Source organism: Panulirus ornatus, chromosome 53, assembly GCF_036320965.1.
Source record: "Panulirus ornatus isolate Po-2019 chromosome 53, ASM3632096v1, whole genome shotgun sequence".
Lineage (NCBI taxonomy): Eukaryota > Metazoa > Arthropoda > Malacostraca > Decapoda > Palinuridae > Panulirus > Panulirus ornatus.
In genome coordinates, this window is record NC_092276.1 from 13,140,771 (window position 1) to 13,154,379 (window position 13,609).

At 43.8% G+C, this 13,609-nt stretch overlaps 1 protein-coding gene across 3 annotated transcripts in view; it reads left to right on the top strand.

Moving 5' to 3' along the window:
• Positions 1-13,609, top strand: part of LOC139765242 (protein O-mannosyl-transferase TMTC1-like) — a 273,522-nt gene that overhangs the window by 189,657 nt on the left and 70,256 nt on the right. For all 3 annotated transcript variants that reach the window (XM_071692577.1, XM_071692578.1, XM_071692580.1), the window contains exons 13-15: positions 967-1,178; positions 10,598-10,733; positions 12,779-12,923. In XM_071692577.1, coding sequence (XP_071548678.1) covers positions 967-1,178; positions 10,598-10,733; positions 12,779-12,923 — 493 coding nt within the window. The remainder of the gene's footprint in view (positions 1-966; positions 1,179-10,597; positions 10,734-12,778; positions 12,924-13,609) is intronic.

The following is a 13,609-nucleotide window of genomic DNA, read 5'->3' on the forward strand; positions in this document are numbered from 1 at the left end:
CATGCAGGAGGGTGAAAGGAGGGCAAGGAATAGAGTGAATTGGAGCGATGTGGTATACTGGGGTTGACGTGCTGTCAGTGGATTGAATCAGGGCATGTGAAGCGTCTGGGGTAAACCATGGAAAGCTGTGTAGGTGTGTATATTTGCGTGTGTGGACGTATGTATATACATGTGTATGGGGGGGGGTTGGGCCATTTCTTTCGTCTGTTTCCTTGCGCTACCTCGCAAACGCGGGAGACAGCGGCAAAAAAAAAAAAAGATATATATATATATATATATATATATATATATATATATATATATATATATATATATATATATATATATATATATATATATATATATATATATATATACATTGAGATGTATAGGTATGTATTTTTGCGTGTGTGGACGTGTATGTATATATATGTGTATGTGGGTGGGTTGGGCCATTCTCTCGTCTGTTTTCATGCGTTACCTTGCTAACGCGGGAGACAGAGACAAAGCAAAATAAATAAGAAAAAAAATGTATATATATATATATATATATATATATATATATATATATATATATATATATATATATATATATATATATTGTGTAATTTTTCCCCTCTTTTCCAGCACACAGCAGGAAGGTTTTGTATAGCCAGAACAACGGGGTGGAGATATTGTAGAATAGACATCACTACGTATCTCGTTTTTTTCTTCGTCCAACATACTGCAGAGTCATACAAAAATTTAGCTGAAGCTATCATTTTTATTGGAAAAGCAATAACTCACTATTTCTATCTGTTATTTCCTTTACAGGTAGCAGAGCTTTATTTTACTGTTGGGAAAACGTTGGGTCCGTTGGAGAAGTCACAACGCTCTTCCCGCTGACTTTTATCTTCTCAGCAGATGGTTTAAGCGTGCTGGAAAATCCCTCGTCTTTGTTTATATTGTCAGCATCTTATCTCTCTTGCCTTTTTTCTACTCCACCAGACAACAGGGTCGTGTCGCAGAAGCGATGGCGTTGCTAGAGAAAAGCCTCCGATACGACGCCACCAATAGGGACGCGGTGTCAGCTCTGGCGGGGCTGTACGGAGACGCTGGGAGGCAAACAGACGCCGAGAACCTCCACCTGGCGCTGCTAGCGGCCCGGCCCTCTGACCCCGCGGTCCACAACAACTACGCTGCCTTCCTCCACAGGAATGGTCAGTACCAACTCAAGCCTGTCCTGTCATTATCTCTCTCCATAGGAACGCTCTGTCCTAGCCCCTACCTGACCTGCTATGACTTCCCTTCACAGGATCGTTCAGTCCTCAGTACAGGCCCTTACCTCATGAGTCATAGCCTTTATCCACTGAACCAGTGGCTCCCGTCCCCGACCCAAACTTTTATGACTTTTTCACAGCAGAGATCAGTTCCGGTTCCATCTTGACGCCCTATGGTCATTCTTCACAGGAGGTGTCAGTCCCAGCACTTACCTCCTCCCATCTTAAATTTGATCTACCCCACCTTCTTTGTTCGCTCTATTTCTGACACATATATATACTCTTTTCAACCTATATTCACTCATTCCTTCCATATTTCCCAACCATTTCAGCACACCTTCAAGTCTCAATCGAACGCTACTCATTACCACACGTCTCTCATATCCTTTTATTATTTGCTCGATCAAGCTACGTCACACCATATATGGACATTCAACATTTCATTTCAAACGCATTCACCCCCCCTCCCCTTTTCTTACATCTTCTAAATTGCATACCTCCAAGCATCATCGACTGGGACTACAATACCTTTAAGACACCCATTCTCGCCCTCTCAGAGAACGACCTCTCTTCCCACACATTTTTCAATGCTTTAAGAATTTTCGCCTCCTTACCCGTCCTATGATGCATATTCCGCTTCCATGTTTTCATTTGCTGTCATATCCACTAACCAGGTATCTAAAACTCTCACCCCAGTAAACCTGTCCGTCTACCCTGCTAAACCTATTCGCCTTGAATTTATTCACATTTACTTTTAAGTTCCTCGTATCACACATTTCCCTCAATAACCAAATTCTGCCTTTTCTCTCTCGAATCGACCGCCAGTGTTGTGTAAGCAGCAGACAACAGCTAACTCATTCTCATGCCAACTCACCCGCAACAGACTATATATTTGTCCCTTTCTCCAAGACTTTTGCAATTATCTCTCACCAACACAGTCATAAGCAAACTAAAATTAGCCTTGGCGTTATGGTGCTGCAGACCAACCTTCACTTGAAACCAATCACTCGCCTCCCTTCCTACTCGTGCACACGCCTTACAACTTTGATAAAACTTCTCACTCATTTCAGAAGCTTTCCACCAAAACCGTATCATTTTAACACCTTCCACAAGGCATCTCTATCAAACCTATCATCTGCTTTCTCCAGAACCATAAATGCTACATACAGCTCCTTCTGATTTTCTAAGTATTTCTTACACGCATTATCTAGAGCAAACACCTGATCCACACATCCTACTCTACTTCTGAAACTACACTGCGCCTGCTTTGTCTGATGTTCTGTTTATGCCTTAACCCTCTCAATCACCATTCTCCCATAAAACGTAGCAAGTCCTCACGACAAACATATAACTCTGTAGTTTGAGCATTCACCCCAATTCTCCCTACCTTTATGCAAATGGCACCACACAAGCATTAGGTCAATCCTCAGGCACCTCACTATGACCATATATACACTGAAAATATAACCAATTAATGAACAACACAATCATCCTCTTAGTTAATAAAATCAACTTATATTCCATCCACCCCAGCTGCCGCATCATTACTTTTTTTCATCTTATGCAAGATTTCACCACCTTTTCTCTCTTCACCAACCCACTCTCTCGCTTCACTTACCTCCTGACCTACATGTCACCCTATCAACAAACACATTCAACAGTCTTTCAAAATACTCACTCCATCAATTCATTTCATCATTACCTCTTATCACTTTCCCGTTTGCCCAGTTCCCTGTTGTTCCCATTTGCTCTTTTGTTTTTCGCACAATAAACCTTCTTCCTGAAACGTCTTATTCTCTCTGAAATATACTGATACTCGCTCACCCCAACTCTCATTTGCGTTTTTTGATTTCATTGATCTCCTGCCGGTTTTTCTCACAGATCTCCAAAATATTTGTTTTCATTCCGTGTAATAACCACCCATCGACCACTTTTTCTCATTTACAAGCAACCTTGCCTCGTCATGTCACCACTCACAAAACTTTGTAACCTACCCACCTCCCACCTCACTCAAGCCACACGCGCCTATTGCGTATACTGCAACACCAAATAGCTTCCATCACCCATATACACCTCTAATTTTACTTAATTTCACCTTCTTCCATTCTATACTTATTTTTTCCTAATGCTTCTTCACACAAGTGTCTCTTCCAAGCTCTCTTACTTCCTGCGTCTATAAATTTTTCCCATCGTATCCACAAGCTAATGATTAGATATATCAACAGTTGCCCCTCTCAAGACATTCTCATCCAGAAGTCTCTGTTTTGCACGCCTGTCAGTTAGTATATAATCCAATAAATTTCACAGTGGACATGGCAGCGAATGGAACCATGGAAGTGGATGTAGGTCATAGGGTTGGTGAGGGACCGAAGGTTCTGGGGGCGATGAAGAATGTATGGAAAGAGGAAACGTTATATCGGGCGGCAAAAATGGGTCTATTTGAAGAAGTACTCCCACCAATATTATTTGGATACGAGGCATTGTCTACAGATAAAGTTCTGCAGAGTAGGATGTATGTGTTGGAAATTAAATGTTTCAGGACAATATGTGGTGTGAGGTGGTTTGATTGAGTAAGAAATGAATTTGTAAGAGATACGTATGGTCACAAGAAGAGAGAGGTTGAGATAGCAGAAGGACGTGTATTTCAATGGTTTGGACATATAAAGAGAATGCGTGAAGAAAGATTGACACGGAGGATGTGTCAGAGGTGAGGGGAACAAGGAGAACGGGGAGACCAAATAGGAGGTTGAAGGATGCAATGAAAAATGTTTTGATCGATCGGGGCCTGAACATACGGGAGGGCGAGAGGCGTGCAAGGAATAAAGTGAACTGGAACGATGTGGTATACCGGGGTCGACGTGCTGTCAATGGACTGTCACCACTCACAAAACTTTTTAACCTACCCACCTCCCACCTCCCACACGTCCGGAGTTGTTAAGGAGGAGAATGCAAGAGTTTTGGAGAGAGGAGCATGTATGCAGTCTGTTGTGGATTAGAGGGATTGGGAAGTGAGTTATTTGTTGTTCGCTGAAGATACAGCGCTGGTGGCTGATTCGGGTGAGAAACTGCAGAGGTTGGTGACTGAGTTTGGCAAAATTTATGAAAAAAGAAAACTGAGAGTAAATGTGAATAAGCGGAAGGTTACTAGGTTCAGTAGGGTTGAGGAACAAGTTACTTGGGAGGTAAGTTTGAATGGAGAAAAACTGGAGGAAGTGAAGTGTTTTAGATATCTGGCAGTGGACTTAGCGGCGGATGGAACCGGGGAAGAGGAAGCGAATCACAGGGTGGGGGAGGGGGCAAAAGTTCTGGGAGCGTTGGAGAATGTGTGGAAGGCGAGAACATTATCTCGGAGAGAAAAAATGGGTATGTTTGAAGGAATAGTGGTTACAACAATGTTATATGGTTGTGAGGCATGGGCTACAGATAGGGTTGTGCAGAGGAGGATGGATGTGTTGGGAGTGAGATGTTTGAGGACAAAATGTGGTGTGAGGTGCTTTGATCGAATAAGTAATGAAAGGGTAAGAGAGATATGTGGTAATAAAAAGAATGTGGTTGAGAGGGCAGAAGAGGGTGGAGAGAAATGGTTTGGTCACATGGAGAGAATGAGTGAGGAAAGATTAACAAAGAGGATATATGTGTGAGAGGTGGAGGGAACGAGAAATGGGGGATCAAATTGAAGGTGGAAGGATGGAGTGAAAAAGATTTTGAGCGATTGGGGCCTGAACATACATACAGGAGGGTGAAAGGCATGCAAGAAATAGAGTGAATTAAAACTTTGTGGTATACCGAGGTCGACGTGCTGTCACTGGATTGAACCAGAGCATGTGAAGCGTCAGGGGTAAACCATGGAACGTTTTGTGGGGCCTAGATGCGGAAAGGGAGCTGTAGTTTCGGTGCGTTACACATGACAGCTAGAAACTGAGTGTGAACGAATGTGGCCTTTGTTGTCTTTTCCGAACGCTACCTCGCACGCAACCGGGGGGAGGGAGTTTACCATTTCATGTGTGGCGGTGTGGCAGCAGGAATGGATGACGGCAGCGTGTATGAATATGAAAAGGTATGTATATGTGCGTGTGTGGGTGTGTATGCATATACATGTGTATGTGGGTGGGTTGGGCCATTTCTTTCGTCTGTTTCTCTGCGCTACCTCGCAAACGCGGGAGACAGCGACAAAGCCAAAAAAAAAAAGAAATAAAGGAAACAGACGAAAGAAATGGCCCAACCCACTCCCATACACATGTATATACATACGTCCACACACGCAAATATACATACCTACACAGCTTTCCATGGTTTACCCCACACGCTTCACATGCCCTGATTCAATCCACTGACAGCACGTCAACCCCTGTATACCACATCGATCCAATTCACTCTATTCTTTGCACGCCTTTCACCCTCCTGCATGTTCAGGCCCCGATCACTCAAAATCTTTTTCACTCCATCTTTCCACCTCCAATTTGGTCTCCCACTTCTCCTCGTTCCCTCCACCTCCGACACATATATTCTCTTGGTCAATCTTTCCTCACTCATTCTCTCCATGTGCCCAAACAATTTCAAAACACCCTCTTCTGCTCTCTCAACCACGCTCTTTTTATTTCCACACATCTCTCTTACACTTACGTTACTTACTCGATCAAACCAACTCACACTACACATTGTCCTCAAACATCTCATTTCCAGCACATCCATCCTCCTGCGCACAACTCTATCCATAGCCCACGCCTCGCAACCATACAACATTGTTGGAAGCACTATTCCTTTAAACATACCCATTTTTGCTTTCCGAGATAATGTTCTCGACTTCCACACATTCTTCAAGGCTCCCAGAATTTTCGCCCCCTCCCCCACCCTATGATCCACTTCCGCTTCCATGGTTCCATCCGCTGCCAGATCCACTCCCAGATATCTAAAACACTTTACTTCCTCCAGTTTTTCTCCATTCAAACTTACCTCACAATTGACTTGACCCCCAACCCTACTGTACCTAATAACCTTGCTCTTATTCACATTTACTCTTAACTTTCTTCTTTCACACACTTTACCAAACTCAGTCACCAGCTTCTGCAGTTTCTCACACGAATCAGCCACCAGCGCTGAATCATCAGCGAACAACAACTGACTCACTTCCCAAGCTCTCTCATCCCCAACAGACTTCAAACTTGCCCCTCTTTCCAAAACTCTTGCATTCACCTCACTAACAACCCCATCCATAAACAAATTAAACAACCATGGAGACATCACACACCCCTGCCGGAAACATACATTCACTGAGAACCAATCACTTTCCTTTCTTCCTGCACGTACACATGCCTTACATCCTCGATAAAAACGTTTCACTGCTTCTAACAACTTGCCTCCCACACCATATATTCTTAATACCTTCCACAGAGCATCTCTATCAACTCTATCATATGCCTTCTCCAGATCCATAAATGCTACATACAAATCCATTTGCTTTTCTAAGTATTTCTCACATACATTCTTCAAAGCAAACACCTGATCCACACATCCTCTACCACTTCTGAAACCACACTGCTCTTCCCCAATCTGATGCTCTGTACATGCCTTCACCCTCTCAATCAATACCCTCCCATATAAAGTAAATAAAGTGCGTAAGACAAGGGAGCAAATGGGAACTTCAGTGAAGGGCGCAAATGGGGAGGTGATAACAAGTAGTGGTGATGTGAGAAGGAGATGGAGTGAGTATTTTGAAGGTTTGTTAAATGTGTTTGATGATAGAGTGGCAGATATAGGGTGTTTTGGTCGGTGTAGTGTGCAAAGTGAGAGGGTTAGGGAAAATGATTTGGTAAACAGAGAAGAGGTAGTAAAAGCTTTGCGGAAGATGAAAACCGGCAAGGCAGCAGGTTTGCATGTTATTGCAGTGGAATTTATTAAAAAAAGGGGGTGACTGTATTATTGACTGGTTGGTAAGGTTATTTAATGTATGTATGACTCATGGTGAGGTGCCTGAGGATTGGCGGAATGCGTGCATAGTGCCATTGTACAAAGGCAAAGGGGATAAGAGTGAGTCCTCAAATTACACAGGTAAAAATTTGTTGAGTATTCCTGGTAAATTTTATGGGAGGGTATTGATTGAGAGGGTGAAGGCATGTGCAGAGCATCAGATTGGGGAAGAGCAGTGTGGTTTCAGAAGTGGTAGAGGATGTGTGGATCAGGTGTTTGCTTTGAAGAATGTATGCGAGAAATACTTAGAAAAACAAATGGATTTGTATGCAGCATTTATGAATCTGGAGAAGGCATATGATAGATTTGATAGAGAAGCTCTGTGGAAGGTATTAAGAATATATGGTGTGGGAGGCAAGTTGTTAGAAGCAGTGAAAAGTTTTTATCGAGGATGTAAGGCATGTGTACGTGTAGGAAGAGAGGAAAGTGATTGGTTCTCAGTGAATGTAGGTTTGCGGCAGGGGTGTGTGATGTCTCCATGGTTGTTTAATTTGTTTATGGATGGGTTGTTAGGGAGGTGAATGCAAGAGTTTTGGAAAGAGGGGCAAGTATGAAGTCTGTTGTGGATGAGAGAGCTTGGGAAGTGAGTCAGTTGTTGTTCGCTTATGATACAGCGCTGGTGGCTGATTCGTGTAAGAGACTGCAGAAGCTGGTGACTGAGTTTGGTAAAGTGTGTGAAAGAAGAAAGTTAAGAGTAAATGGTAAAAAGAGCAAGGTTATTAGGTACAGTAGGGTTGAGGGTCAAGTCAACTGGGAGGTAAGTTTGAATGGAGAAAAACTGGAGGAAGTGAAGTGTTTTAGATATCTGGGAGTGGATCTGGCAGCGGATGGAACCATGGAAGCGGAAGTAAATCATAGGGTGGGGGAGGGGGCGAAAATCCTGGGAGCCTTGAAGAAGGTTTGAAAGTCGAGAACATTATCTCGGAAAGCAAAAATAGGTATGTTTGAAGGAATAGTGGTTCCAACAATGTTGTATGGTTGCGAGGCGTTGGCTATGGATAGAGTTGTGCGCAGGAGGGTGGATGTGCTGGAAATGAGATGTTTGAGGACAATATGTGGTGTGAGGTGGTTTGATCGAGTAAGTAATGTAAGGGTGAGAGAAATGTGTGGAAATGAAAAGAGTGTGGTTGAGAGAGCAGAAGAGGGTGTTTTGAAATGGTTTGGTCACATGGAGAGAATGAGTGGGGAGAGATTGACCAAGAGGATATATATGTCAGAGGTGGAGGGAACGAGGAGGAGTGGGAGACCAAATTGGAGGTGGGAAGATGGAGTGAAAAAGATTTTGAGTGATCAGGGCCTGAACATGCAGGAGGGTGAAAGGCGTGCAAAACTAGAGTGAATTGGAACGATATGGTATACCGGGGTCGACGTGCTGTCAATGGATTGAACCAGGGCATGTGAAGCGTCTGGGGTAAACCATGGAAAGTGTGTGGGGCCTGGATGTGGAAAGGGAGCTGTGGTTTCGGTGCATTATTACATGACAGCTAGAGACTGAGTCTGAACGAATGGGGCCTTTGGTGTTTTTCCTAGCGCTACCTCGCACACATGAGGGGGTAGGGGGTTGTTATTCCATGTGTGGCGAGGTGGCGATGGGAACAAATAAAGGCAGACAGTATGAATTATGTACATGTGTATATATGTATATGTCTCTGTGTGTGTATATATATGTGTACATTGAGATGTATAGGTATGTATATTGTGCGTGTGTGGACATGTATGTATATGCATGTGTATGTGGGCGGGTTGGGCCATTCTTTCGTCTGTTTCCTTGCGCTACCTCGCTAACGCGGGAGACAGCGATAAAGCAAAATAAATATAAATGAATGAATATATATATATATAAAGAGAGAGAGAGAGAGAGAGAGAGAGAGAGAGAGAGAGAGAGAGAGAGAGAGAGAGAGAGAGAGAGAGAGTGAGAGTCAGCATCAGGTTGATTCGGGATCTCTCACGAAGATGTCGTTAAGTTATAACGACTGGTGACTCTGCTGATGATTACGGGGACTTAAGTGGCATCGTTAGCAAATGAGGCACTCAGCCCACACAGTGAATGTAGCACTGTAGTGTTGTTAGTAACATATAGAAGGTTATGGAGCTCCCTGGATTCATATTGATTTCCTGACCCTTCGGAACAGGTTATAACGTAATGTATCAAGGATGGCGCCAAGTATATGATTCCTGGCGTACACATGACAGAGAGAGAGACTGGTTATCTGGGATCCTTATTTATGAGACATGTTTACATTAATAAGAACAATATAAAGCTTGAAGAAGCTGAGTGACACGGATAAAGCCGTGTGGATGATTCCCGCTGAGCACCAGCCAGATGAAAGAGCATGAGCATCTGCATATGAGGGCAATCGTTCACTCGATGTTCACTGAAGAGCTCTTATACGTCAGGGCCTCTTCAGAATCAAAGGAGGAGCGTCAGATACGCCAAAGTTATCACAGGGATATCCATCAATGGAAGAGCATTCACCTGCGCGACATCTATTCTTGGCGCTATGAGAGCACGGTGTATTAGGGTGGCTGCATGTGAAAGAATAAGCTTGCTACCTCCTTGTGCTGTGACTGGCTAAAGAAAATGATGGAATATCGCCTCAGTATCTACATACTGCCTTTAGATATCAAAGTATCTGGCGGTAGTCTCCCTGGGGGGATTCAGTGAAGGTGTGGTTACATATGGCAAGGAACGATAAATGGTCAGGATTCGTAATGTTGGCTGGTTTAGGCTGATTGGGCAGAATCAATTGGTACTCCAGTGAGGTCAGCGTCACGTCGGCCTGTTTATCATGAATATATCACGAGCAAAGGTTGTTCATATGCAATGTGTGAACTACGGAGCAGGTTCTAGATGCCTGACATGAACCAGATGGTGAACAGTATCAAAGTAATGCTATCAGGAAAGCTAAATGTCTTTGTCTTCCGAGTTATTGCTCTCTGATTAATGAGACAGGGGAACGTACGTGAAATTCAGGCTAACACAGGCCCTCTACCGATGTTCCCTCTCTCTCTCCCCATTGACTAATGACCTGTTTGCATGATCGCTGTAAAACAATTCTCAGTGCAAACCTTACATAAACCATAACTTGAGTATCAAGTGCCGTGTTCTACACTGTCATCTGTTAATCTTAGCTTCTTGATGAATAATATTTGTCCTTTCCTGCACCTGATCTCTGACCATATCTCTCCTGATACTGACTTCTGACCTATGTTCTACAAGATACCTCTCACCCCGGTTCTGTTGTAGCTGACATGTCCTTAACTTTCAGAATATCAGTTCCTGAACTTTATCTCTTAGAATTGAAACTTCATACGTGTAAAGATTTCTTTGCTTACTTGACTTTTAACCTTTGTACTTCCATTTGAATGACCCTTCGTCCTTCCCGTCTCAGGTCGACGGGAGGCAGCTTTGCTGGAGTACGAGGCAGCATTGGGGCTGGACCCAGAGCACCCGGTGGCACTGGTCAACACTGCCAGGCTCATGAGGACCCTCCACCACAACCAGCAGGCAGAGATGCTCTACAAGAGGTGAGGCACAGACGCTCCTGCTGTAGTAAAGTGTGATAGATGTAAAGTCTGAGATGCTCCACGAGGGAGGATCCTTACACGCTTTTGGTTTAGGAAAGTGTGGTAGATGTGTAGGTGATAAACAAGAGGGGAGGCACACACGCTCCTGGTGTAGTTAAGTGTGGTATACATAAAGTGTGAGATGCTTTACAATAAGTGAAGTACAACCACTTTCTGTGAGAGATGAAGAATACCTGTTTGATGTAGGGATGTATGAAAGAAACAAAGTAGAACATACAGGTTGAGTTACTTATCGAAGTTGCAGTGAGTCACAGCAACGATGGAACGTTTATTGATGTGGGAGACAAAGTGGGAAGATAAGTGAGGATCAGGAGTGACAATGAGATGAAGAAAACAGTCATGGTGAGATGATCAACAAGCAAGGTGAAGAATGGGAACATCTGGTAAGTACATGAAAGGGGTTAAGGTCCACAAAGTGTTCTTCAAACGAAAACTTGAAACCACAGTAACGTTAAGAAAGACTAAATGATAAATGAAGCTCGGCGGCAATGTTTGGCTTCATGTATATAAAGTGATAGTGTGATACAAATACGCATAATTGGGGCAGACTGTTCATCCACTGAGTATGAGTTATTATCTATCCTCTTTGTACCCTTGTATATATTCAAGGGTTACTTTGCATGATCATTTCATATTTCCAACCTAACCACGCTCACGTAACTACGTCAAAGATCGCTAATCTGTTCTATTTACAATGAAACAGAGGAAATATTGTCTCCTTTGAAGGGAGATGTATGTTAAGAGTTTTATTCAGGGCTATGAACGCACCACGAGAAAATAGGAATCATCTCTTGGTTATCAGTGCGTATACTTCAAGACCCAAAGATATAATTTGAAATAAAACATTTCAGGAAAATCAGAGTACATGTATATCTCAGGATTTTGTGGAACAATTACTGTTAATATTGTAACGTTGTACTAAACCAACTCCCTCTCACATTTCCATACAACTTGTTTCTCCACTTCCTCCACTAATTGTTTCTCCACTAGTTCCAAAACTCGGCTTCCTCTCCTCTTGTTCCATTAACCAAATGCCTCTCCCCGTATTCAGTAACTAACTACCTTTTCTCTTGCTCCGCTAACCGACTGTCTCTCGTTTGTTCTATCAGTCATCTGCTTCCACCACTGTTGCTTTAAGCTGCTGTCTCTCTTTTGTTCCACTAACCAGCTTCCTGTCCTATTGTTCCACCATTCATCTGCCTTTCCTTTGTTCCACGGCCAACTGATTTTTTATCATTCTATTATTCTTTTTTCACTAATCAATTGTTTCTCTTTTTCGCTGAGAAACTACCTCTTGATCGTTCCAGTGAACGACATCCTCTATTCTTTTCTACAAAAGAGTTGCCAATATCTCGTTTGTTTTACAAATCATCTCCTTTACTTCTCTGACCAATTGTCTCTCCCTTATTCAGTGAACGAACTATCTATTATCCCACTAGCAAACTGTCTCTCTCTCTCTCTCTCGTGTCCCGTTAACCGATTCCCTCTCCCTCATTTTACTAACCAACATCCACTCCACTACCCAGCTGCCTCCAACTCTGAACCACAATTCAGCTGCACCTTTCCATACCTCGTTTAAAGAGTTGTACTTTCATTCGCTCTCTAACCAACTGACTTTTCCTTATTCAAACTGATCATAGGTCTCCCCTCCCTACTGAAGAGCCTACCCGTCCCTATCCCCACTCAGTAGCAAAGCATGACATTGCACCATTGCCCTGCCAGACCTGCCTCTGCCCCGCTATTCGTCGGGCCGCGTCCTAGCCATACTAACAATATAGCTTTCCCTCCCTTGCCTCATTGACCAACTGGTCCTTCCCTTGCTCCGGTAAGCAGCTATCCCTGCCTACGTATCACTAGCCAATAAGCCTCGCCCTTTGCCTCGCTAACAAACTGGTCTGGTTCTTCTTCAAGAAAGCAGCCGACCCTGCCCTTACCTCAGCCTACCTTACCCATTGCACCATTAATTAGCCGGTTCTGCCCTCCAGAGCTCTGGCGGTGACGTGGGAGCCGGAGATCGTCGAGAGTTTGGGGAAACTGTACCTCAACACCGGCCGCTTGGAGGACGCCGAGGCCACCTTCACCACCGTACTCAGACACCACCCACAGCGGCTCTCCTCCACAGTCTACCTGGTAGGTTATCCTTGATCTTGTGGTGGGCAGAGAGAAAGGCTCTCGTCCATAGTATACCTGGTGGGTCATTCCGGGTCTTGTGGTGGGTGGAGGGAGAGGCTCTCTACAGTCTACCTAGTAGGTTTTCCTGGGTCTTGTGGAAGGTGGTGGAAAAGTCTTTCCAGAGTCTACTTAGTGAGTTCTTCACGGTCTTGTTGGCGAGAAGGGGAGCATTCGAGCTTTTGCCTGGTAGGTCTTCCCACGACTTGTGTGTGTGTGTGTGTGTGTGTGTGTGTGTGTGTGTGTGTGTGTGTGTGTGTCTGAGAGAGAGAGAGAGAGAGAGAGAGAGAGAGAGAGAGAGAGAGAGAGAGAGAGAGAGAGAGAGAGAGAGAGAAGGGGGAGGACGGATAAGAGTTTTTAGTTGTACTTTAGTCGTATTATCCTACATCGACAATGAAGTATCCCTAGTCTGATGAGTGTTCCCAAAAAGTGTTTCTACTGATGGAATACAACACATATACATATACAGATATATGTGTTTGTGTAAACATATTCATATATACCTACATATACAAACAAAATTCTCTTGCTGTGCACTTCGCAATCCTTTTCTTTGGGTGACTATTTAATCCGTGTTTCCCCTCCAGCTTATGGCATCATCTGCACCCCCACACACCGTTGCACTACATCAGGCAACCTCTTCTCTC